Source organism: Ciconia boyciana, chromosome 3 (assembly GCF_034638445.1).
Source record: "Ciconia boyciana chromosome 3, ASM3463844v1, whole genome shotgun sequence".
In the NCBI taxonomy this organism is placed as follows: Eukaryota; Metazoa; Chordata; class Aves; order Ciconiiformes; family Ciconiidae; genus Ciconia; species Ciconia boyciana.
The window spans coordinates 62,028,433-62,055,216 of record NC_132936.1 but is presented as its reverse complement, the minus strand read 5'-3'; the positions used below and the strand labels follow the sequence as shown (position 1 = coordinate 62,055,216).

The following is a 26,784-nucleotide window of genomic DNA, read 5'->3' as shown; positions in this document are numbered from 1 at the left end:
TGGTGTAAAGAAATTAATCCATTACGTTATGCAATACTCATATACCAAAGCATCCGCACTGCTCATGGTTTGCCTCCTCAACTCATGTCTGTTTCCATCCCACTTTTCCTGCACTTGGACTATGTTAGCTCTGAACAGGCTGCAGTCTCCTGTGTCTAGGAGCCAATGGCAGAATCATGGTCCCATTGAAATGAGCAGGATTGATTTGTTTATATTTGTGCTGGTTTTAAGAAAGTCTGAATTTCATCACAAATACTTACAAGGTATTTGTAATGTCTTGTACAAGAAACCTAGTCCTGGATGTATCCTTTAGGTATTTGTAATGTCTTGTACAAGGAACCTAGTCCTGGATGTATCCTTTAAGAAGTATCACATCACAAGAGAGATGGTGGAGAGATTAGAATCTTTCTCTGTCTAAATTGTCTTTGATGCTTTGTATTAAATAGTGTTATTTACAATATAATTTTCCTCTTGCTTCTTTTGTGATATATTTTAACTTCAGACTGAAAAGCAATGGTTGATTTACTATGAAATTAGACTTCCTCTTTTTCTAAAAGCAGAACTACCTCTCCCTTTTTTCCTTCTTTTTTTTTTTTTTTTAAAAGTTCTAAATTTGTCTAGTGTTTGATTCCTTTAAGGAACAAAGAAAGAGAAGTAAGGCCATTGTTGTGTACTTAGTCCTTCCCTGTATCATGAAAACATGTCCAAACAGTTTTGAGGAATCTAGACTCTTCAGGCTGAGGTGAGGACAGGGATGTTGGGGCAAAGACATGATCTATGTACTCCCTGTTATTCCCAGATGTTAACGCTTTGGATCATAGAGGAAACATTCTCTTTTGCTTTTGAAACTTTAATGGCAGAAAAAATTGCTGATTTGGTCGCAGGATGTTAGTCTTTGAAGCTGGAAAGTGTTTGATGGCAAGAAACTTCTGATGCCAAAGCTATTTGGCTCTGGAATATTCTGGGAGTCTGCTGTTTGATTGAGGTGGATTGCTTTATCTTTTCATAATAGATAAAAAGGAGAAAACCCCATGCCTTCGCAGAATTATTCAAGAAAAACTCTAAAAGATGGACCCTTGTAAGAAGTAAATTCTCAACTGACATAAAAAAATGCAGAAATTGGTGAATTTTCAGCCAGAAAGTCCATCCCTTGCACAGCGTTGACTTCTACTTGGTTTTAAACTTGCTCTCATGCACTGAGTGATGCTCAGTTGTGCTGCTGTTGATTATTAGTTTTTTCTACTCTGTTTTCAGGTCCGAAGTTCAGTCTTGGAACTGATGAGCAGAAGAGCCTGCTTGAAGACATGCCGGTTTTGGACACTGACATCAATTTGGAGATACCATTTGCAGAACAGGCAGCTAATCTCAAAGACAAATCAGTAGGCAAAATGTGCAAGGGTGGAGGAGGTGACACTCTTCTCCCAGTAGGTGTTTCCTACTTATTGCTCTCATTCTTTGTTTTTACTAGTGGTCCTATTTGCATGATATTTATCTGATAGTGGGTGAATTAGATTTAGAAGAACATTGTCGGATCCAGCTTCATGGAGATAGACCTTCTCAAGATCACTCATCTTGGGGAATAGTATTCTCAATAACATGGGAATAACTACTTTTATGCCTATTTATATCATTGTCTGTCTGGCAAAATGCACTCTCTGTGTAAGCAATAACAGACTGGTAATATTAAGCTGGAATAGTGGCTTAGTGGTAGTTGTACACAAACTGTGTCCTTACTTCATTTGTTTACAGCCCCTTTTCCTGTTATCTGAAGTGAGATGCTTTACCTCTGTAATAAAATCTCTGTTGTTATTTAAAAAGGGGTGGTGGATGCCTGTAGAAACCTTGTGCAGTTATCCAATGCAGATAGGTGAGGGATGAGAATGAAGAACAGAATGGTCCATAGAAGTCTAAAGTCAAATGGCAGGAAATTCAGGATTAGTTTGTGCTCGGTTTTACTTTCCAACTCTTAATAAAAAAGGCACCTTCTGAATGAATCCAAATAAATACAAAAGAAGATCCTCCAAGGCATTTTGTTGTTGATCCTCAGGCATCTCTTTGAGGATCTCTCTCTGCCTAACAGTTCATGAACATGCAGTTATGTATGACCTGTAAACTAATGACTGGTGTGAAAAATGTCGGGTTTTTTTTCTAACAGTGTATGCAAACATGTCTGAGTAAACATAGTGTCTGAAGTAATAATGTTTCACAGTTCTTCAAACACTTAATTTAGATAAGGGCATGTGCAGTTCTTCAAATAGTAATTACCCCATGTATCCTAGTTTAAACATTATAAACCAGACACTAGTGGATATTTAGAAATGGATTCTAAAGTGTTTGAGTCATGTTTCTCTAATGCAGCCTATAACAAGGAAACAATAGCTATAGTCTAACGTACTTCTATATATATGCATATATATATATACATAATATATACTTTAGCTATACTTTTAGCTAGGCTTATGAAGGATTGCTTAAAGACATGGCTATGGGATTTCTCCTTCAGTGATGAAAGGAGTGGCAAAATAATAGGAAAAGGACAGGAGTTACCTATTTAAATCTACAATTTGTATTTGTTGCACCTTCATCATTGGCAGCTATTTTTAAACATACATGTTTGTGCAAGTCAATCAAACCTCAAGGCGGGAAACTGACTATATATCTACAATTTGTAAATTATGTTTATGTTTTGGTATGTGCCCTTGTAGTCATGTACCATAACCACCAATTCATCTGTGTTATCACTGGGTTTGTAGAGGATGAGAAAATAATTCTGGAGTATAATACGTCTTTCCAAATGGAAGAAAGTCTTGTCAGCCTTCCTGCTTTGAGTCATGCATACTGCTAATGTCAAGCACAGGCAAGAGTCTTACTTAGAAGCCTGCTGGTTAGAGATGGAGTTAAAAAGCTCTATGAGCTGGAAAGTCCCTCTGCCTCCCCCTCTCGGCTCAATTCCTTATATTGGTCTCTGACTGCAGCTTCTGAGCATTTAGTGCAGTAGAAATGAGCCATAATTAAGGATCCCCCTTCCCTAAGAAGGGAACCCCTTTATTATTATTTATAAGGCAGCCAAATATGTTATTTTCTGTGCATAAGTGCAGAGGGATTTCTATCCCAGTTGTACATGCATAGGATTGTTCATGGACAGTAATTTCCACCACTGTAAATGCAAAAGGATGCAGAAGGTGGTGGTGGTGGGTGGTTACAAGCAAGACAAAGCCAGACTCTTCTTGGAGGTGCACAGCAAAAGGGCAAGAGGCAATGGACACAAGAGAGTACAGGGGAAATTCTGTTTTGCAAAGAAAAAAAAGTCCCCATGAGAGCGTTAAGCACTGGAATGGGTGCCCACAGAGGTTATTGGGAGTTTTCAAAATTCAGTTGGACAATGCAACAAGCAACCTGATCAGACTTTGAATTTAGCCTTGCTTTGAGCAGGCAGTTGAATTAGATGACCTCCAGAAGTCACTAGGAACCTAAATCCTCCTATGATTTTAAGATCATCTGCTTTTCAACCTATGGGGGGATTCTTCCGTGGTTTAATCAGTAACAGCAGGCTTCGTGATGAAAGGTTGTGTCCTGAAGGAAGCACAGCCTTCGAGCTAAGTAATTTATTATGACTTGAATTATTCACTCTGCTGCAAATCTCTGCTTTTAGAATTTCAGGTTGCCGAAGGACAAAACAGGTACCACAAAAATTGGTGACCTGGCCCCTCAGGACATGAAGAAAGTCTATTCTTTAGCACTGATTGAATTAACTGCTCTCTATGACATACTTGGGACAGAATTCAAGCAGCAAAAAGCTGTAAAAATCAAAACCAAAGGTGAGTCAGTGTTTCATATTCTGAACCAAACGGGTCTGTTTTAATCCAATAAAACAAATGCATCCAGTTCTTTATGATGTTCAAGCAGAAAATTTATATTAATATATAAATAGTAACATAGGTCCTGAGCAGCTTTAATTATACTCCTTAACCCAAGGGACACTTTAAGCAAGTTCATGCACATAGTCACTCCAGCTACAGGACTGTGTTCTCTGTCTAAAGTTAAAACTCAGGTCAGTCACTGAGCAGGTAAACCAAGGAGTGAAGAAGGGGAACTATTTTAGTAGTGTGCTGTGCAGGAAGAATTGCTTCACAGAAGTTTGTATGTACTGATACATTCCCTGGGAGGGCACATGTATGTGCTCCTTGTGGGTATTTTTCTCCTGCTTTCCTGTGCTACTTCTACCTGACTTTCTTGCTTTCATTGCCCTTGGCTGGAGATGCTGCGAACCTGCGTCATCTGCTTTCCTCTTCTGTCTGGTACAAACTTTCCTGGGTCACATAGGCCTTGCCCATCCAATATTTACTCAGGCCATAATGCAGTTTTTATGCTGAATGGCATCATATTAAGTGGAAGATTTGGGCTGTTGCAGAGGATGTCGAGCAGCTGCAGTGTGTCATGTTGCTCTGCAAGCCGTTGGAGCATATGTATTATCACAGTGCTTTTCTTGGGAACATAGGACACATGGAAACCAATTTCAAGATGCTAGAGGTTTTCAGTGCTTTGTTTGTTTTCTGTATTTCTGGTTTCTGCTAAATGCTTTACAAGAGCTTGAAATGTGTTCCCAGTTAATCACAAGCCTACTTTGGCCAAAACCCTGTTGTCAAGGTTCAGTGAATGTGACAGTGCAATAGCTCACTTGAAATAATTGAAAGCAACAGAGAAGGTTGAGAGATATACAGTAAGGTACAATAGATTCTTCAGAATATGCTCTTCACTTTACAGTAGTAGAAAATAACTTTTCAAATGCAAAAAGCATACACAGAAACATCTATGAGACCTTGATCCCTTAAATGCATTTTCTTCTTGCAGAAGTGCTTGTGCTTTCACTAATAAACAGAGACAAAACACTTTCTTCTTTTCTATTTTGGGTCTTAGTTTTAATTGATTCTTCTTACCAAATTTATCGTTAATTGAATTTCACTTATAGCATTATTGGGTGAATGACAGGCAGTCATAAAAACAATGAATTGATTAAAAACCCTGTTTTTCCCCAAGTTAAAAAAGATGGGCTAGACTCATGGAAATGTTTAGGAAATAGACAATGACATGTCACCCTTTCTGTCAAACAAATCTGCTTTTGCAATGCAATGCCTTCAGTGCCTTGTTGCTCTACCTGACCCTCACCTCTTCACTCCTGAAGTGCTGTTTGGCCTATTGATTCATACAACGGTGGATCTATTGGCTGTTCCCCTTTGTGCTTGAGTACGTAAAGACAATGAAAACATAATGCATTCCGTGGAATGCCCAACCCTGCCTTTCTATTGACCTCCTACAGTTTGTTTCTCCAACTTTATCTCAGTAGAAACTTTTATTATTGACAGGATCTTCAAGGTGATAAAACTATGGAGTATGGATGTTAAGTCTATGTATGAGTCTCTACATATTTTATAGGCAGACTTTTTATGCTGATAGAGATACAAGATCTCCCCTATTTGGCACTGAAACCGATGTTTCTTTGACATATATCACATTCCTTCAAAGGCTGACATAGTAATTACAGCTGTTCTGTGCTCAATATTGGCATGGCATCATACCAAGCAGGAGTTTTTATCTACATCTAGCGTTATATGCTGTTTCAGAAAAATTGCACATACAGCAATTATCAGTACTTCTGACAGAGAAGTTCTATGTCAGCAAACTTGAGGTTAGTAGTTACTAGTATAGCTCTCTCTTAATGGTCATTCACTTCTATTCAGCTGGGCCATAAACACATGGGAGTCCCATTTACTTGAAGACTAAGGCTAGTTTTGCATCAGGGCTAGATTAACTGAGACTAGATTCCTTTTTTTAATTTGCATTGCCTTAGCACTATTGTAAAGATCATTTTCTAACCAAGACTTAACTGTACTTTTGCTTTTATTAAAAAAAAAAAAGGCAAAACACCTTTGGCAAGATGGTGATCTTGCTATCCTGCTGGTGTTGTATAATGCAAAAGCACAAGGGTTGAAAAGGTCTTCTTTCAAAACCCTCATAGAGAGAAGTGTTCAGAGTAACTCTGGGTGACAATTACATCTGTCTCATTCTAGTAGCCAGATTTCTGGATATTTACTCATGCCATTTGCATCTTAATTATAATAACTTGCATTGAGTGATGAAGATCTGCGTTGCAGGGTCATCATCACACCCATTCTGCAAACCAGAACCACGCAGATGGTTCATTTATGCAGTTTGTTTCACTGTACTGCAGAATATGTGGATGGCAATTTGAAGTCAAAGCAGAAGACTTCTGATTTATGGTTGAAGGAAGAGATGAATGAATCCTTTTAGCCAGAATGCTTTGTGTAATAACTTGATTGACAAAGACATTCGAACACTTTGAACAAAAGGTCAGTAGCTCTGAATAGGCTTATCGCTTCTAAAATGTGGTTTATGCCATTATCACCTGTATTGGAACAGATATGGATAGTATCTTAGTTTCTTTTGCTTTATTCTACAGACTCTGGCTTGTTTGGTGTCCCACTGACAGTTTTACTGGAACAGGATCAGAAGAAGGTGCCAGGAACCAAAATACCACTGATTTTTCAAAAGGTAAATAGGCACAAACAAGTCAGCTTGTTACATACCTGCAAATGACAAACAAATAACATTTTGTCCTGGATTTATTTGCTCCCTGTAGCAAAGTTTTCGGTATATTACTCTAATCAATCAAAGTTATTGTAACTTTTATTTGCAGCTTTACTTATTAATTCAGTAAATGTGATACTTAGCTTTGTATCAGACGTATTTTGAGTTAAAGGAATAAAGTTTGTTTTTTGTTACAACTGGTCTCCATGATTTAGGCAAGTTTACTGATAAGCCTGTGAAAACTGACAATCAGTGTAAGAATCCACTGCAGCCAAATTCCATTTAATAACAGTGGTGTAACTTCCATCATCAGTAGGGCTGCCCGTTATTTTTTCAGAGCAAATACTTGACATTCCTTAGAAATTCTCAATCCCTGGCCCACAGGCTGAACCTATCTTACTAAGAAATGTTTTTTTCCTTTCAGAAGTGATTTGAGCCTTGAGGCAGGTAGCTAAGGAGTGGGCATCAGGCTGGATAACTGCCTCTGGTGGTGGCAGCTGCCCTTTTCCAGAAGATTTGTTGCTTTAGTATGTGGGGGGATGCTTTGGCCTGTATCATGTCATGGTAATGGGGAAGATAATAGAAAAGATGATGGAGACCTTGGATTTACTGCCCTTGCATAGCAGGTCTCATTGCATGAGAAGGGAGAGACCACAGTGTGTGGACCTGTCCTAACACTGACAGAAACTCAGTGCTGTGTCGTCACCATTTCAGTAGGTTTGGGGACCTGCTTAAGTTATTTTTCAAGAAACAGAAAACTCAAAGTAGTTTTGCATCACTCTGTCAAAACTATTGCTCTGTCATTCATGTCAGAAGTTACTTCCTGAGGATCATAAAAATACATTTCTGGGAGAGATGCTATCTAGAAAAAAAGAAATCAAATGACAAAAAGTGATTGATCACTGTGCTATCCTAGGAACATAGTAAGCATAGTTCTTCAGGAAGAAAATTCTACATAAACATTTCTAGCTTATAGATGTGATTTGTTTAGCAAGATGCGAATGTCATTTGGAATACAGTTTTTCTTTAAATGAGAGTATGAAAATAAAAAGTTTCCCATTTCTGCTGCCTGTTCTCTGCAGTACGTGCTTTCCAAGAGTAGGGGATTTATATAAAGTGCAGGAAAGAACATTTTTGTGCATACTGCTTTTTAAATGTACCTTAGTTATTACTGAAATAAAACAAACCAAGGTAATAGGAAGGCTGTTTAATTTAAAAAAATCTTTTAATAAAAAATACACCTAGTTTTTATTTCATTGATGAATTATGGTTAAAAATAATGACATAATTTAGCCTAGGGGTTTTCGGACTGGAAAATCTGAGGGTAATACCAATCCATGTGTCTCCACCAGAAGTTTCTGCTGATAGTAATTCAGGTCTCTGGCCTGCTAATGAAGCCATGCAAAGCAGCCCTGATAGAGATTAAGGGGGGGATTTCCAGCAGCCACCTCTTGCTGCCTGCCAAGGGAGTACTTGTGAGTGAGCGTGTGCGAAGGAGTCGTGGCCGCTGGCAGTGCCACCAGACCTCGCCTCCCCATAGGTATGGGGATGGTGGCAAATCACACAACATGCCCACAGCATCTTTGTGCCCAACAGATGAGAGTGGCAGCCACTGCTCTGGTGTAAGCTGGGTACGGTGAGAGTTGGATGCGGCCAGTTAGGACTTTATTTTTTTTTTTAACCAAGTAAAATATATCAAGGTGACACTTTTAGTGCTGTTTTCTAATTTTTGTGGCTTTTTCTGTCTGATCTTTTTAATGGCATTTATCAGTCACATAAATACAGTGGTAGGTAAACCCCCTTTAATTTCTGTAACTGGAGAAAACACAACTGTGTTGCATAATTTTTCTTACTCAAGAGCTGGCACAGGAAGATACGTAACAAAGGCAGTGCCATAGTTAAACATTGTGAGACCCATTTGTGCCAAAATGATGTCATCAGCTTGTTTACAAATTTCTTTTGAATACTCTTAGATCCATCCTTTAGTGAATACTTCTAGGCATATCTTTTAGCGAAACAGAATTTATGATACGTGTTTTAAGTACTTTTACAGAATTTCTACTAATTTATCTAAGCCATGTGTAGGATTGCAAACTGTTGAGTTTGTTAGGAGAATGCCAGTAGTTGCAAAACTGCGGCTTCTTTAAAGCCTAAAAGTACTTAGTTCCTCTCTGGTAAAGTTGTAAAGAAGAGTATTTGTGAGAAAGTTAGTACTGTATCTCTAATGTTACCTTAATTGTTTTGATTCGGAGACATGTTAACAAGAGTAGTAATTGGGATTTATTTTTGAAGCCAGAGTACTTTTGGAAAAAAACTGCTTCAGTCTTTGGAGCCGATTTGAGGGGGGGTCTAAAAAATACAGTTTTCTTTTTAAATAAAATAGTCAAACTCTTATTTAATAGTGTTCATAAAACAGCTAAGAGCCATATTAAAGGTTTTGTTCTACATCTACAACAACTGTAATCCATTTGTAAACTGTGTGTTTGTGTGTCTGCTTGTTACATAGGTGCATGCACAAATGCATGCATACACATACACGCACACACATATATGTACATAAAGGCTCCAATATATCAGAACTATCTATCAGTAATTTTTAATTGGCATCTTTGTTCATGCAATTTGGTTTGTGTTTGACAGCTGATCGCCCAGATAGAAGAGGCAACTCTGGAAACAGAAGGACTTCTTAGAATACCAGGAGTTGCAACAAGAGTAAAGGTAAAACATTGCACAGATTCTCAACGTCTCCCAAAACCTATCTGTGCCTGCTGATTTTATTTTGTTGTACAAATATATTTTAACACCAGGTTGTTATGAAAATCTTCAAAAACAGAAAGCAAAATCTCTTTACAAAGAAAACTGAGTTACATTAGCCAGAAAGCTGATGGTTTCATCCAGTGTAGTTTTGGGGAGAAGACTGGAGTTCAAGTTTGAAGGAGAGTCAAGGCTACGTTTCAGTTGTGCCAAAATCTCATTAATTCTTGGCATGAGCTTTCCAGCCTTTTGCTTTTTCCCTGAACCAGCTTAATCATCTGAACAGTTCATATACAGTCTTGCTACCCCAGGAGGAAGCTTTTCTCTGGCATTGTGAGCCTATTTTAATAGCTAGACTTAACCTGTGTTACAGGGCAAGGCAGCCAGCATGCACTGAAGAACCTCTCACATTTATTTTTATGAACAGCAATATAACTACTCAGCTCACTAAGCGCAATCTTGTTAGGCACGTCCGTGCACACCGACACTTCACAGAGTGAGTGCCAATTAGATGCAGACTCTTCCCCGGTGTTTGCCTTAATGCAGGGAACTAAATACACAGTATGATTCACGCCAACAGTCAATGTGTTAAAAAGACAGTCTGAACTGGCCTTAAATTCTGAACGGAAAGAACCATTTAAGTGGATTCAGCTGTCCAAAGACATCTGCCAGCCTCTGTTGTGTAGAACTTGGTCCACCAGCTGGTTCATTAGAAACAACTGAAAGAAGGGAATATTATGGAAATTGGCTTTGTTTATTTACCAGTAACTAAGATATGGTTTTTTTTACAATTTTCCTCCATTCTTTATTTTCCACTTTTCATCAGTTCTGCATACTGGAATGATTTCGGAGTGATTTTGTTTATTTGTTTATTCTTTGATTGTATCAGTTTAATACGATTCCCCAGGCAGAGGATCATTCACTATTTGACTTTCATTAATTTTTTGCCTATTTACGTGCAGGAGCTGCTTCTTTGGATTAAGCAATTGTTTTGTTAGCAAAGATGTTAAGTTCCTTTATTTATTAAAATGGAAAACTTTATAGAAAAACAAAGAATTCAGCATAGTAAAGGACTGATGTTTTCTCTTAATTTTCTTAAACTTTTTTCTCCTATAGAAAAAGAAAATATTTTTCTCCTTATGTAGTTTTATAGAAGGGCACAGATAATCTCGAGAAAAAATATTTTCCTATCTTATTCTATAGATTTTAGAGGAGTTATTAAACAATTGCATTCCGTATCTATAATACGCCATAGTTAAATACATTTACTTTAAAATTTAAGCATTGGTCCATTAGGATGCATAGTTGACATTTCTGCTCTTTGCCTCTCAGATAAAGCAATTCATTTTATCTAGTTGTTTAATACTGCGTTTGCCACAGTGATTTGGTCTGAACACGGATGGATGAGCTGATGAGACTCAAAGGGAGAATTGTCATCTTTATTTCTAAAGCTTGCTTTTGTTGATGAGCAGGAAATCGTACCCACTTGACTTTAGACATCTGAGTTAGGATCTTGGCACCTTTGAACCCCCTACATAATCAGTGGAGACAGAAGGTCTGTCTGGAGGACAGTTGAGAACATCCAACTTCTATGTCAACTTAAGTGTCCACATTTTCTTTGGAAATAGATCCATTTTCCATTTGGACAAAGTTAAATTTAATGAGAACAGTACCTTAAAAATGTATCTAATATCCTCTATCCAATGTGCCCTTCTTGTCCAGATAAATAATTAAGGCCATATTTTTCCATAGCGCTTTCCCTCACTTCGTCTCTCATACTTTACAAAACAAGCCAGTGTCTCTGTCCTCATTTTCTGTCTGGAAGAACTGAGGCAAGAAGAAAGGAGGGACTTATGAGAGATGCCTCAGGGCCACTGGCCCTATACTGAGGCCACTTCCCACTCTGCTGGACTGGGAAATAAACTAAGTGGGTGCAAGGTCAGGACTGATGCTTAACAGGAGACTAAGAAGGGCTCAGTCTTTGCAGCGTGTTCCCATTCGTCCATCTCTGGAAGCCCAGTAATAGCACTGCCATGGGAGAAAGGCAGGTATATGGTAATGTCTGTGGCCAACAGTATTCTGCCCTTTCCCAACCCCAGATTTACGAGGTATCACTGAGCCTTCCAGTGCTGTTTATTCTGCTGCATAACCTCATGTTTTGCAGTACAGTCCCCTTCCATAGAGGGCATATTTGACAACCAGTGCTAGGCAAAGCTGTACATGCCCAGCGGCATGGAGTTCCCTGTAGATGGCAAGACATCCAGCTATCCAGTCACACAAATCTTTTCCCTGTTTTTTAAAAAGAGAACCAGCCTCACCTTAGTGTATGTTTTGATAGGAAACTCTGTGTCAATATGCATAATTGTCATATTTGTTTATGAAAATGTCCATGTGTGCATTACAGCAACACCCTTTGGTAGTAGTTTCAGAATTGCTGTGTATATCAGCCACATCTTAGTATTTTGGGGGAGGGGAAGTCATAACCCTTACATGAATGAATATGATACTTGGTTCTTACCATATATTCCATATGGCCTGGAGGCAGGCCCATGGGATTTCTTCCTATATGATTTGGCTGTCTGCTGCCCATTACTATGTGTTTGCTTTCAGTGCTTCTGGTCCCCAATTTATCTTTTTGTAGCAAAAGATCAGCGGCAGCTGCAGTTAAGTGATATTTCAGATGTCTCTTTTTTCCCCCCTTTCAAAGTATGGAAAGTATTGCTGTGTGTATAATGCATGACTTCCAGCAGCCAAGCGTTATTGGTGCTCTCTGTATCTACTGCCTTTCAGAGTCTTTGCCAAGAACTGGAAGCAAAATTTTATGAAGGGACTTTCAACTGGGAAAATGTAAAGCAACATGATGCAGCAAGTCTTTTAAAACTCTTCATCCGTGAACTGCCTCAGCCACTCCTCACTGTAGAATATCTCAAAGCTTTCCAAGATGTACAGAGTGAGTAGTGTCCTTTCTGTCTCAGCTGTGAAGAATTGATACCAATGCAGAGAAGTGCCTCTTTGCCGTAGCAGTTATTTTCGGTAATAATATGTGAAACTGAAAAACAAATTGAATAACAACAATATGACTTCTCCTGAGAAAAACTGGGCATATTTTTGCTAATGTACAAATAACATTTTTCATGGAACATCTATTTTAATAGTTTACACATAAAATGAAAGCATACTGCTACTTTCTGATAAGATGTTTCTGATAGTTGTTAGGAGGTATAGATGGGTTATAAGGAAATTGTGTATGATGGTATCAGTTTATAAATTATATTTGCTTCAAAAGAAAACAACAGCAAAGATAGAATAATTCTGCAGAAAATCTAACAAATGGTAATTTATACTGTTCAGGGTATTTTATCCATTTACAACAGGAAAAGTTAGAGCAGAATAGTCAGAACTGCTGATCATCCCATGTCCCTTGAGATCAGCAAGTTCCTGTGAAAATGTCTTCCTTGCCAACTGGTCACCAAGACAGCAAACATACCAGCTGTAACTGAAAGAGAGCAGCTTGGTGATAATGAATCAGGAGTGAGAACCCACATAATTAACTCCCCAACCGACACAGGAGTGCAAGTTTCAGAAAAATCTATTCCCCTTGTCTGCAGGCAGAGTGATGGCTCATTTCTAAGGGACACTTTCAGGGAATTCTCATGGACAGGCAGACAGACAAATATTCTTAAAAACTGTGGGCTGTGTCAGTCTCTGGGTTGTGAGCTGCCTTTCAAGGCCATTAAATTGGTGGGAGTAGGGGGCTGGTGCTTACGTCTGCTGCATAGTGTTGTTGATTTTGCAGTACTGAGCGGCAAGTTAAAGCTAGCCAGAATGCTTTCAAATGACGCTGGCAGCAAACAGCTCGTCAAGGTTGTTCCACTTACCGGATACTGATTGGAGCCAGGAGGGTTTCTGCTTGCCGCTCCTGAGCTATCTGAAGGCTTATGTGGTTTTACTTACCCAGAAAATACTCAGGTGCCAGGATCCAAAACACTTTCTACATTGAGCCAAAGGATTTGATGCAAAACAGACGTAGCACTTCATAGCCTCCCATTGTTTAAATTGTCTGCCCATCTTGTTGGTTACATACAATAAAATTAGGTGTTAGAGGAAAAGAGCCATCTTTGTGACAGTAATCGGTGTTTCTCATGATACTGTGACTAGGTAGTGTGGTTAGAATTAAATATTTAAACAATTTAAATTAACAAATTAAATTGTTTAAATTAAGTAATTTAAACAACTAAAATTCAATCATTATTTAGGTGGACAGAAAACCTTGATTTAAGTAACGGATTTTAATTGTTTTGCAATTGTATTTTTTCTTACTTTCCTAGGAAAAGGTTGATTCGCATTGCTTTTTGAGCATTGTGACATGGTGTTTTGGAACTAAATTTAAGCCGTACTTCTAATGTATGTCTTTCTAGAGCTGGTAGATACACTGTTGTCACTACTTGCATGTTTTAAATGGCTGTATAATTTGACACTCATTTATTCAGATCCTTACTTTTTGTTATGGTAGAAAGTAGTCATCAAGGGGTTTTTTTATTTCATCGATGAACTTTTTTTTTGGCCGTATCTCCCAAACTGATTTGGATTAAATGTATTTGATATAGCAGTTCAGTTGGAATCCCAGCAGGATGCACGAGAACAGCCCTGTTGAATTCTGAAATAGTGTGATAAAACTATGTCAAGTGCAGGTACCTCCTCCTTCACTTGTTTTATGTATGGCCTGATTCATTAGGAATCTGCTGAGAAGACTTGCCAGAGCACGTCCTCTAAAGCTTGACAGGAGGAAGTTTATCACAAGTGGCAAATGTGGGATTGTTGGGGCTTTCTGCTGCCCAGAATGTAGGAGCTCTTCTAGGAGGTGGAGGAGTGTAGGGATGCACTCGTCCTGCATCTTGGGTGAATGATGCACCACTGAGCAATTGGGTAAAAGGCAGAACCAATGTCACTTTTCTCTAATTATAGCTTGCCACATTTGGTACGGCACTCACTGCTGCAGATATGTGTTAAGCTTCTCTGCTCTTGGCTTTATCCCCACCGGTTTGCCGTTGCAGCTGCTGGTGCTTATGTCACTGGAGACCTGCCTTATTCAGCAACACGTGGTATTCATTCTGCGTGGGTGACTTGGGAGACCATGCAACTGTTAAGGCAATCAGAGAAACTGTGAAAGCAGTTTTGAATATACCCTTTCATATGTTGGGGCAGAGGCTCAAAAAGAGAGAAACTGTTAGCTGACTATTTATTCTTGTAACACTGCAAAATAAAGAATCACAAGGCATCTAGAAAATACTGCCAGAAGACTGCTGAGTCACAAGGCAAATCAATCCTAAAAGAACATTTGGAAATGAGTATCAGAAAACAAGGATCTGCCAGTCCTTTGTCATACTATGACAATTAGCCATGTGTATGCATTCAGCATTTTGCAAGAGGTTTCTACTTTGAAAACGTGCTTTTTGAAGAGGACAAATGACAATTTTAAAATACTGAGGTTCATGTGCTTCACTGGCAGATCTTCCAACGAAGAAACAGCAACTGCAAGCTTTGAATCTTTTGGTTCTCCTTCTACCTGAAGCAAACAGAGACACTCTGAAGGTTAGAATTGCTAATACTTTTTTCCTGCACAAATATTTTGTCTGTTTCTGTGAATCCACTGTAATGAATGCTGTTGTATTTTAACATTCCTTTTTTCTGTTCAAAATTAATGCTGAATCTAGCGATTCTTTTTTCATATTTCACGGAACTTCAGGAAAAAAAAAAACAAATTAGGACCCTAATTCCTCTCAAATGACTTTTAAGAATGTGACTTGAAATTTTTCCAGGAGATTGCAATAATAATCTGCCAGTGAGCGACCTTTTCTCTTACAAGGTTCGTTCCTTTTTTTGCTGCAGCAGTCGTTATTTCCAATGCAAAAAATAAACAGTGTTAGAATACCATGGATGAGAGTTTGCTTTTATGAAATGGATTTAGCTCTTCATTTTTATTCCACACTTTTCTCTGTGCTGTTTGTTTCTACTCTCAATAAGCTAGAAATTTACACTTCCTATTGGTATTTGCAGCACGTTACACGGAGTCTTCCAATTTGGGCTTGTCTTTTTGTAGCAAAGCTATTCATCTTTTTCAGAATATGCTTACTATTAAAATTGCTACATTCAAAAATAAATTTGCAGGATTTGTGTAGGATGCAGAACATCTTCTGTTACAGGTAAAAAATCCTATTCGGTCTTACTGCTTAAACATTACTTTCTTTTTGAGTTTATTTACTGTGTGGAAGCAGTCAGGAGGGCTCCTGAGTTGAGTTACAACTATCTGTAACTGAATTAATTGAAGATTGTCAGTTTGTAACTGGCTACCTGTCATTCACAATGCAGTGGTTTACTCACAAATTGCTTACCCTACAGAACTAGCCACTCCATGTTTCCATAACCATGACAGCTGGCACTATTGTGTTCACTTTCAATTTAAGAAAAACCAACAGTAATGTTTTCAAAAGCATCTGTGGGATGCTGCTTATGCACCTACATAACGAGGGTTTTGAGAAAGAACTTACTGTGCAGGGCTTCGAAGTCGCTTGAATGCTTTTGAAAATGTTATCCACAAAAATAATGAGAGTTATTTACTTCTTTACTTAAAGGAAACAAAACTCGCACTACAGTCTTGTGAACAAACAAATCCACACTTCCTATTATTGATTACTTTTTATGTGGTTTTATTAGGAATAAAGAGCTTTTTCCAAAAATATGTAACATCGTGTTTCACACTAACTTTTTCATGTGCAGAGTTGAGCTGTAAGTTCTGCTGTTATTTCAGGTACTGCTTGAATTCCTCCAAAGGGTAATTGATCATCGAGACAAAAATAAAATGACGTTAAAGAATGTTGCGATGGTGATGGCCCCAAACCTTTTCACGTTTCATGGGTTTGGCTCAAAGACTATTGAACAAAGCGAGTTTGTTATGGCAGCTGGAACAGCAAATGTCATGCGCTTTATGATTCAGTACCAAAAACTTCTCTGGACAGTAAGTGTATTCTTAAGGGGGGGGGATCATAAATTTCACAAACAAGGCATCTGAACAAAGAAGTAATATGAACTTATTTCCGTGATTTAGAGAAAGATCAGCCCCATCCAGTTGGGTTCTTGCTCATAGGTAACTCTTACGGGAGTGAAACAGAATCGTTACATCTTACTGTAGAGTTAAGCTCTGATGGTCAGAGTTTTAATATTGTATGTACCATATGTGAACTCAAAAATAAGTCCTTGGGGCATCTTTGGCCTATCAGTATGCATTGTTATGAGGTACTTGATCTTTTCTGCTTAGAGATATTAGCAGGAAACATGGTGTTTTAGTCCATTTCCCTTTTGGGCTGAACTTTGTATTTTATAAAACATGTTTTGATAAACCATGAAGCTGTGCCATGGTCTCAAGCAAAGCTCTAACTTCGACAGACTGGAGAAGTTTGGGCTTTGTTGTCCATCAGCAACTTTAAACAATTTTGACCTTTGCTGCATGTGAGGAAAAGTTATTAACACTATTGTACAGACTAAGTGTTGAGTGAATTTTTTTGGCTGAGGAAAGTAAAAACACTGCACGATTCCACCTGTCTTCCCCTGACAGCTTACTGGATAGAATATAACATCACAAACAGGGTGGTTTTTAAATTGTTTTACAGCTTTGTATTATTTGAATCTTTAATTATTACAGGAAATAAATACTGGTTTTTTGAGTTCTACCTGACAATCTGTCAATTTACAAAGTTTTGATAAGTTAGTTACTTAAGGAAACTATGTAGATGTTCATACTTACTATCTATATTCATCTAGATTCCTAAGTTTATTGTTAACCAAGTGAGAAAACAAAACACTGAACGCCAGAAGAAGGAGAAAAAGGACAAAGCTATGAAGAAACTTCTGAAAAAGATGGCATATGACCGGGAAAAGCATGAGAAGCAGGAGAAGACCCCTAATGATGTAAGGAAGCATACATCTGAAATACTTTATTAATAAGACTATAATCTCTGGATTATAGTGGATATAGTGGATATCTCTGGAAAAAGTGGATATAGCAGAGGGGATACCTACATTTACTTAACTGAGAATTTCAATAGATAGCAAGTTAATATGGGTTTCATATTTTATTACCAGCATGATACATTTAGGGGGTTGGGCTGTTTATTTGTTTGTTTTCTCAGATATTTAAAAATATTTCTATTCTGAAAAATGATATCCCACAGGTTGTTTCAATTTGGGCATCTGGAACAAAAGTATGTTAGGTCTGTATCTGTAGAGGGATCAAGTGTTGTGACAACACTCAGTGTTACTGTATCCACATTTAGATGCATTGCTGCCGAATAGAAGTCACAGCAGACCATGTGTTTACTTAAAAAATAAATACCTAGATTTTACTATTTGATATTTAATAGTGTTTGGAAACAAAGCTACCATTTAATCCTTCTTCCTCTTACAGGAGTTCCCAAATAACCGAACTCTTTGCCTCAGTGAATCTTTAACTATTCCTTGTAAAGTGGAGCATGCTAGAACATGCATAACCTGCCCACCCCAAGAAACCCCAAAGGATGAAACAAATATAAAAAATGGATAAACTGCTTCTTATGCAGCTATTGTCCAAGTATCTACTCCCAGCTTACCCCTGTGTATATAATCTACAGTTCAGTATCTCTCCATTAGGTAATTGACTTCTGCCAGACCCATCAGTAAAGTCAAGGCATAAGTTTCAGTGTAACACTCTTCACACATTCTTTACAATGAAAAAAAAAAATCCTGTGGCATTATAGTGTTAATTTTTCCTGTACTTTAGAAATATTTTAATCAAACTTTTCCCACTGACATCGAAACTTTTCAAAAATATATCTCATGTACCTTGAACTTGCTTATTATTTATTATTTCAAAGAAGTTAGTAATTACAATTTTTTGAAGCTCATTAGCCTATACAGTGTGGTGTCTTAATTATAAAGCATTTGAAATACATGACTCCAAAGTTATTTTCAATAAGCGAACAGGTAACACCAAATACGTGTATCTTGATAACATAATGAATACATATCAGATTTAGGTGATATGAAAATACCACCTTGTGGGTTGAAGTCATATTGAAGATTCTGGTGAATTAGAGACATCTTGTGGTAGTGTGTAAAAATGCATTGGTCTGAATGGTCTGTGTTTTTCTTACCAAGTATGTGTATGGCAAACTGTTACAAAAAAGGGTTGTCATATTCTAATAAAGGCTTTTTTTTAAGCTATTAAGCCAAAAAATAGAATATGGCAAATGTATATGCTATAATATCCCTCAAATCTGCCTGGTTTGATCTTGCAAGTATGCCTTCTTTTTTTTTTTTCAATGTGCAAATAGCTGGATCCTTTGGACAACTGGATCCAATATCTGCTGGAGACTTATATTTCAGTGTTCCTACCTTATTTTGTATGCAATATTTGACACATCTCTTAATGTCCAAAATTAATTAATTCCCCAGGCATCACTTTGCCTTACTTTCATATCTATGTATATGAAGGAATCTGTACACAGAATGAGGACTTACATACAATTCTAAAATAAAGCTAATTAAACACTGGCATTTGTTTTACACTGTCTAATAAGAAAATAATTCTTTGAGTACAATTCAGCTGAGTTATGATGAGATGACACGTAATGCTGCCATCCCCTGTTCAGCACAGAAATAACAGCAAATACACTGGAACAGGCAAATGCTGTTGCAACTTCAGGTAGTGGATTTTTCTGTAATTCAGTGCTGTTGGTCTTTTAGAGTAAAATATGCCTTTTTAATCCACTGGGGAGTTAGGGCTGAAATCTCATGTAATACATTCTTACTCAAATGTAAATATAAAGTTACTATTCAATAATTTTCTTTAAGCCCTAGAATTCTGTGGGGATTTTCTTCAAAATTAAATGGTACAATTTTTCACAAATCCTTCATGCTTATTTGAAGCATTCAGTAACTTGGGTGCCTGAGAACATATTACTCTTAAAATCATATTCACAAATTGATAAGGCTTCATTGTGAATGACAATTTTATACATTTTTCCAAGTAAAAAATGGTCTCATTCTTTAAGGAAATTTGTTGTGGGGTTTTTTTCCCAATTTTTAATTTATACTGCCTTCATTTTAAATTGAGGTTATTTTCCTGTGCAGTTCCTGAGCAGCATTTCACTATTAGATGGCAAGTGAGGCACCCAGACTTGTGGTGAATCTCCACTCCAGTGAAAACTGAAACTTTTGAGAGCTAATTATCTTGCGTGCAGCTGAATAAAAACTAAGTAAAAGTTAGTTTAAGTAAGTAAAATAAAAGTTGCTATTTTCTACCACATGCTGTGGTACCCCATGTGATTAAACATAGATGGACAGAGCTTGAGTCACTTCCATACTCTCCAGAAATACCTCAGTATCTGCATTCTTAATGGAAGTCAGCTCATTTGGATAAAATTTCATCTTATCTCTGATGAGGCCTCTCTATCAATCACATTTCCCCTTTTAAGACAGAGGTTAAATAGCATTTACTGCAAACTTTGGGCAAGATCTTTGTACAGTGCTGAGTGGTTAATATTAGATGGCTCATGAGGGTTAATCGAGAGTGGTAAATATTAGAGGGCTCATGAGGGTTAATTGCTTTTTGGGATACCTGTTCATACATATGGCCCCAAGTCAGTGTTAGGGATTAAGTCTTTATGTTGCTGTTGGGGTGCATAATGCTCTAGCCAGGCAAAGAAAGATGCCCTCAGGGCTGGAAATTTACCTACTAGCATTAGCCAGGTTTATACCATCTGTCACTGCATTCCTCTATAAGTTGCAATTGTTCCAAAAAAAGGAGCAGTCGTGTTAGCAGCACAACGCAATGCTACTGGGCTTATCTAATACAGGTTAGAATAACCATTATATCCCATAGCCATTCTGTTTGCGTAACCTATTTGAATTTTCACAGTATAATGTTACTGAGTCTTGCTGAATTTGTTATCCACTACAGTGCCAGATTATTTACTAAAAAAATTGCTACCTGCTAAATCATTTCTCTTTATATAGTTTTACAGTTGTTTGTCCCAAACTAGGTGCAACACTTTGCAGTTCAAAGAGAACAACTGCATCCCATTTCTTTCGGACTTTGTCTCCCATGTAGCAAGATCCTTTTGAATTCCGGTTTTGTTCTTCATAATGCTCGTGCCCCATTCCTGCTTGGTACCATTTGCACATTTAATAAGTATATATTATATTCCGTCATCTGAATCATTAGTGAAAATATTGCGTAGTCATGTTGTTCCTCTCTTCATCTAGCCTGATGAATATTTAAGTGTGTCATGCAAAATGGAACAGGAGAATCTGGAAGAGACCCACCCCAGATCCTGTAGCCAAGCAGCTGCAGTTCTTTTGTGATACATAGATTCAAGTCCCCCTGAAAAGAAAGGGTTTGAAAGAAGATGAGTACCTCACAGGTGACTGCTGTGTCTGCTACAGACTAAATGTTGTAGGCCAGTGTATCTTCCATCAACTAAGGATGTATCTCTCTTCAGGTTTTTAAAGTGTGCAAGTACCTAACTCAGCCAGTGGTTTCATTGTTGTAAACCTCACCCTGAGAGAGCCTGTGAGGCAGGAGAGGAGACTCGCAAACTAAATAGTATAGGTGACCCACCCTTGTCAATCACCTTATAGGTACTTGGCTTATATGTTGTGATGTGGAGCCCTAACTTGGATGTTTTGAACTGTGCTCTGCAGAGAACAGGTCCTTCTGTGACTCTGCTCCTAGATGTTTTATGGCCACGTTTTCTTTCCCACCAACTTGCACAGTGAATGGGCTAGGAGATGCTCAGTATCTGTTCTCTCTACAGTTGGGCACCATGAACATATTGTGCAGCTGAGCATGAGTTCTTCTGTAAATGCAGGTGGTGAAAGTGGCAAAATGCATTCATTAGCTGAGCTAATAATGATTCTGTCTGAATAAACAAAGTAATTATTCTGTTTGATCTGTGACCGTAATGTTACAGCTCTGTGGACTTTTCTTGTTCTTTCTCTCGTATACTCAAAGCAGGCAGGTTTTTAAATCATTTATCATATGCCTGCTGTATAGAAAAAAAACCCCTGTTATCCAGCTGAAGATTGGAAAAACTCCATTAAAATCAACTGAGACAAAATGATACAGAATTGTATACAAAAATGAAAACCATTTTAAATTTACCATGCTGAATTTGATGAAAGACCAGTTAGGGGCATCTGTAAATAACCATTTCATCCTTAAAAGTTTCCTTTCCTTTTGCCAGGATCCCAACAGTTTGGAAAGAGGCAAAAGATTTTTAAGCAGGAGTTAAATTCCTAGCAGATTGCTACAGCCCCTGTTTCCATAGGTGGAAGCCTTAAAGAACAGATTTGACAAATTTAGGGATAAATGTAGGGAGTTGCTCTTTGAGATCCATTGCAGTCTTACAAATCTTGGATTCCACAGTTACTACAAAGCAAATTCTCAGTTTGGTGATTCTTAATGCTTTAAATGTAAATAGTTATTATGTCTAGTATTTTTAAATCAATAAATAATAAGACTGGATATAGATGGATTGTTTCGTTAAAATTACTTACCGTAGCTCATCTAGCTCATCGCTTGTATAGTAATGAGCTTTTAGCTTTCTCAGGAAGCTGTGCTTCTGATTCTGCTCACGTTTATACTTGTTCTATATTCGTTTAACTCTGATGGTTTCAGAGAAGCTATTCTAGATTCACAGGTGCCCAGATTTGTTCATTGATTATGGAAGAAGAAATGTTCAGCCTTACAATTGCAGTAAATAGGGGGGGGAAAGAAGAGAATGAACTGTCATAATCAACCTTGGCTACTGAGACTCTTACATTTCTTTTCCTATCAAAAGGAGTACATTTGGGTAAATGGTAATGTAATACGAATAGAAAAATTACCTCAAGATTTCCAGGAACAGAAATTAGGACCTTATTCACAATTAAATTATGCCTTTTGTAACTTCAAATGTCATGTACTGCAAGTTGAATAGAAAAACTGTCCTTTGGAGCCCTCCTTCTCTGTAACTAATATGATTGATATTCATCATCAAGGATTTTTGGGTTGAAATAAAATACAAATCCATTATGTAGTCAAACCTGCAGGTTGACTAGCTGAATATATTCTGGAGAATAAAAAATAGGGAGAAAAAGCTGCAGTAGTGAATATCTGTTTTAAAAGGAAATGATATTTGAAAAGAGGAATCACTTAAAGTAGACTGACCTGTGAATACTTTGTGATTTCTTTTTTTTGGCATGAAATTCAGATTAAATGAAACTGGAAAGGTTTATTCTGGAAGTTTTAGCAGGGGGGTGGTGCAGGGGGCTTGCCTGGCTTTCATGCCTGCAGCAAGTCTTTTCCATATCAATCTCATATGCTTCTTATCATACCAAAGTGTGTTCTTAATATAGCAGTAATTGTTATTGTTATTCTTAACATCTTTGAAAAATAATTAAACACTACTGGTCTTTTGTTCTAAAGTTCTGCCTGCTGTTAAAAAGAGATTTGAAGGACTGATGTAATTTACTGAATTACTGTGTAGTTATCATATTTCTGCAGTGAAGTGTAGTAGATAGTAGTTAAGTATAAAGCATTGTACTAAGTTACTTATTCCATACTGTATTTTGAGAAGCTCATCAAAGCCAGCTGCTAGCAGCTTTGTTCCAATACCGTTATTGCTTTGCAGGCTGATGTTCCTCAGGGAGTGATACGGGTGCAAGCGCCTCATCTTTCGAAAGTTTCCATGGCAATACAGCTGACAGAAGAACTGAAAGCCGGTGATATAGTAGCCAGGTTTCTCAGCCAGAAAAGGTACAAACACATTCTTTTTTTGTTATCATTTCGGGAGAAGTGGCTCTTCATCTATTATATCAAGAAAAAAGTTTTAAAATACTTTAAGTCCAGGTGACTTCATGAACTTTTCAGCTACATTTAGCTATTAGAATACACGCTTGAGGAATTAACTTAATGCTCCTAATGTCATTAAAGCTCACGAAGCCTTCAGGAATACGAGTGCTGTTAGTAAAAAATTAACTGCTATGTAATCTTATGGGTCAGGAATAGTTCTGTAACTTTCTGGAGACAAGACAGAAGGGAACTCCAAGAAAATAAGTCTAGGAAACAAAGGAATGAGGAAAAGAGAAAGAAAATATTATGTAAAAAAATGCATTTATGTATAGCAACAGTATAGGTATTGGGATATAAATATGTGCAAATGTCGTGCATGTGCAGTGATTTAAAAGGAGAGCTACATTTGAGTCATCCAAATCCATTTAGAAAGGGAGAAGTTTTAATCAAGCTTTTACATCTATTTGTTATGTATATGAGCAAAGTAAGAAATCAGAATAGGCTTAGCAAAAAAAAATACTGAACACACATGTGCATCATATATAACTATTCATGCTAAAGCAATAATATGGTACACTAGTTGAGATTAAGAAGCTGCTTTTTCCTAAATACTGTTTTTAGAGGTTTACACTTTTGACAGAAATTTATTTTCTGGCTGTGCCTTAGCATATATTATTACAATTAAGCAGTGAGAATAATAGAATCCCTTTGGAATACAGGGACTTTATTCTTCCACTGTCTGTTTTTTACTTCTCTTAGTTGCAGCAAAATTAAAAACAGCAAGAATGTGCCTTCTCCCACCCAACCATAAGGCTCTTTCAGAAATATGAAGTGTTTGAGGGGAATACTTATTTTTGCAGCAGCAGTGAAAGAAAAATCAGAGGGTAAATATCAGGCTGCTTGCTAATAACAATGGAATTCTTTTCTAAACCCCACAGTTTCTTCACATCTATCTTATTTTACCTTTTGTATAGTGTATTGCTCGCTTGCAGGACTATTCATTTGCACTAACATGCAAGGGTATTCTTGTTTGCTTACTGTATCAGTAAATGAGTATAAACACGAAGGGTTTATGACAGGTACACTGCTGATCTTAATTAGCATAATTTCTACCAGACATGTCTAAGTTCATGTACAAGCTCTTTCACAATATAGTTATTCATTGTGTTTTGTTCCTGACAGTGGAAATGTCCAAACACTCAAGAAAGAAGAGGTCTTTCTTTATGAAATAGGAGGAAATATTGGTAAGAATGGCTTCTGAACAACTACTTTTGCTAAAATAGAATTCCTTGGCACGTTGTCCATTGGCTTCACTGTGGTTGCATTTTTATTCATGTCCCTAGTTCTCCCTGACACTAAGGCAGACAGTTAACCTTGGCGAGAAGGAAGCAGAGATGTTGGTTTGATCATCATATTAGTAGTATCTTATTATCTCTCCCAGAGGAAGGCAGCAGCTGTAAGAGATGTTCCTGATATGTATGTACAGTGAAGAAGCACAGAAAGGTTGGATAGGAAGGTGCTTGAAGTTCATCGTATTCATCTCTTTGTATTGAGACATAATAAGTGAACTTACAGTCCTTCATGCTCTGCATTTGAGTGTTGCTTGCAGGTTGCTTTGGGGAAAAAACCACTCAACCAAAAAGATGACCTAGTGATAAAATTTTCCAAGGGTTAGTCTTTCCTGCTCTGTGTCTTCCAGACCCTCTTGATTAAAGCAAATAGCAGATCAGCAAGGTTAATGCCAAAGAATAATTTTGAACAGTTCTGAAATTTTCTTCGACAAATGCAAAAGTATTTTTGGATTGGGAATCAGTTTCTAATCACAGTATTTTTCATATGCTCAGCAAAAAAAAAAAAAGAGAACTAGAAAATAGTATTGGATTGGACTTACATTTACTTTTTTTCCTTATTAACCATGACCTGTTAAACTTTATTTGAAGTTCTAAAATGTCATGAATACCTAATACTTCTGTACCCTGCAAGTTTAAATCCTGTATGTAAATTCCTACTTCTAGCATTTTTCCTTTCTACCTAATCACTATTTTAAATCAGGGGTTTTTTTGTGTGTCTAAACCAAAAGACTTAAAGTAAATTAAAAATAACACTTTCCTATGTTCCCTACAACATATACGTCTTTAGTGTTTTTACTAAGTCTGATGGCAAAAAAGAAATTACCAAGATAGCTGGATGCCAGATTAATGTATTATATGTTCTCTTGCATATCCAGTATGTACATACATTTGCTATGCCTTATCCCAGATGTAAGACTTTTTTAAAGGAGAGGAGTATCTTGTTTATTGTACAGAGTTGAAATCATTGTAGAAAAAAGTTTTTGTAACAGAATTCCAGTGAAACTGGGACAACCTACTATCACTTTAAAGATGGGACAGAAATTGTCTCTTAGAGAAAATACGTGGCTAATTGCAGATTTAGAATCATAGAACCATAGAATGGTTTGGTTTGGAAGGGACCGTAAATATTACCTAGTTCCAACCCCCTGCCATGGACAGGGACACTTTCCACTAGACCAGGTTGCTCAAAGCCCCATTCAACCTGGCCTTGAACACTTCCAGGGATGGGGCATCCACAACTTATCTGGGCAACCTGTTCCAGTGCCTCACCACCCTCATAGTGAAGGATTTCTTCCTTATGTCTAATCTAAATCTACCCTCTTTCAGTTTAAAGCCATTACCCCTTGTCCTATCAGTACATGCCTTTGTAAAAAGTCCCTCTCCAGCTTTCTTGTAGGCCCCCTTCAGGTACTGGAAGGCTGCTATAAGGTCTCCCCAGAGCCTTCTCTTCTCCAGACTGAACAACCCCAACTCTCTCAGCCTGTCCTCATAGGAGAGGTGCTCCAGCTCTCTGATCATCTTCATGGCCCTCCTCTGGGCTCACTACAACAGGTCCATGTCCTTCTTACGTTGGGGGCCCCAGAGCTGAACATGGTACTCCAGGTAGGGTCTCATGAGAGCGGAGTAGAGGGGAAGAATCACCTCCCTCGACTGCTGGTCATGCTTCTTTTGATGCAGCCCAGGATACGGTTGGCCTTCTGGGCTGCGAGCACACATTGCCGGGTCATGTTGTCTGGATGTTGAACACATCCCAGCTTCTCATCAACCAACATCCCCAAGTTCTTCTCCTTAGGGCTGCAAACAAAAATCCATTCCATTTGTTTTGTTTTGTTTTGTTGTGAAATAGGATAGAAAGCTTAGATGTTTCCTGTCCGAATGGTTTACTTGCAGACAATTTCAACTTTAATCAGCCCTTACAAATACCAGTCCTTATTAATACTCTCCGTTGAGATAAGAGAAGCTCCCTGACTTTAACCTGCTGTACAGGTTTAAGTAAATCAGCTGTCCTGATCTTTGCCATTTCTTTTTCTCTGTCCGATGTGACTGACTCATGTAGAGAGAGCCCAAAAGTGAGAAGACTCGACAGGCTCGTGATACGCTCATATGCTTACCCTTATGGTCATAATTGTAACATGCGCAATGCTGCAATCCTGTCCCCTAGCAGATGGAGCTGCTTAAGTTTCCAGACGTTTTTTGAATACTCAA

The 26,784-nt window shown here is 37.8% G+C and overlaps 1 protein-coding gene across 6 annotated transcripts in view; it reads left to right on the top strand.

Moving 5' to 3' along the window:
* The window catches only part of ARHGAP18 (Rho GTPase activating protein 18), a 106,352-nt gene that overhangs the window by 75,338 nt on the left and 4,230 nt on the right, over nucleotides 1-26,784 (top strand). For 5 of the 6 annotated variants that reach the window (XM_072855838.1, XM_072855837.1, XM_072855833.1 and 2 more), the window contains 10 exons: nucleotides 1,255-1,424; nucleotides 3,653-3,818; nucleotides 6,479-6,570; nucleotides 9,247-9,324; nucleotides 12,151-12,310; nucleotides 14,870-14,952; nucleotides 16,169-16,375; nucleotides 17,179-17,325; nucleotides 23,067-23,191; nucleotides 24,410-24,471. In XM_072855838.1, coding sequence (XP_072711939.1) covers nucleotides 1,255-1,424; nucleotides 3,653-3,818; nucleotides 6,479-6,570; nucleotides 9,247-9,324; nucleotides 12,151-12,310; nucleotides 14,870-14,952; nucleotides 16,169-16,375; nucleotides 17,179-17,325; nucleotides 23,067-23,191; nucleotides 24,410-24,471 — 1,290 coding nt within the window. The remainder of the gene's footprint in view (nucleotides 1-1,254; nucleotides 1,425-3,652; nucleotides 3,819-6,478; nucleotides 6,571-9,246; nucleotides 9,325-12,150; nucleotides 12,311-14,869; nucleotides 14,953-16,168; nucleotides 16,376-17,178; nucleotides 17,326-23,066; nucleotides 23,192-24,409; nucleotides 24,472-26,784) is intronic. The other variant, XM_072855835.1, reaches the window with a different exon arrangement.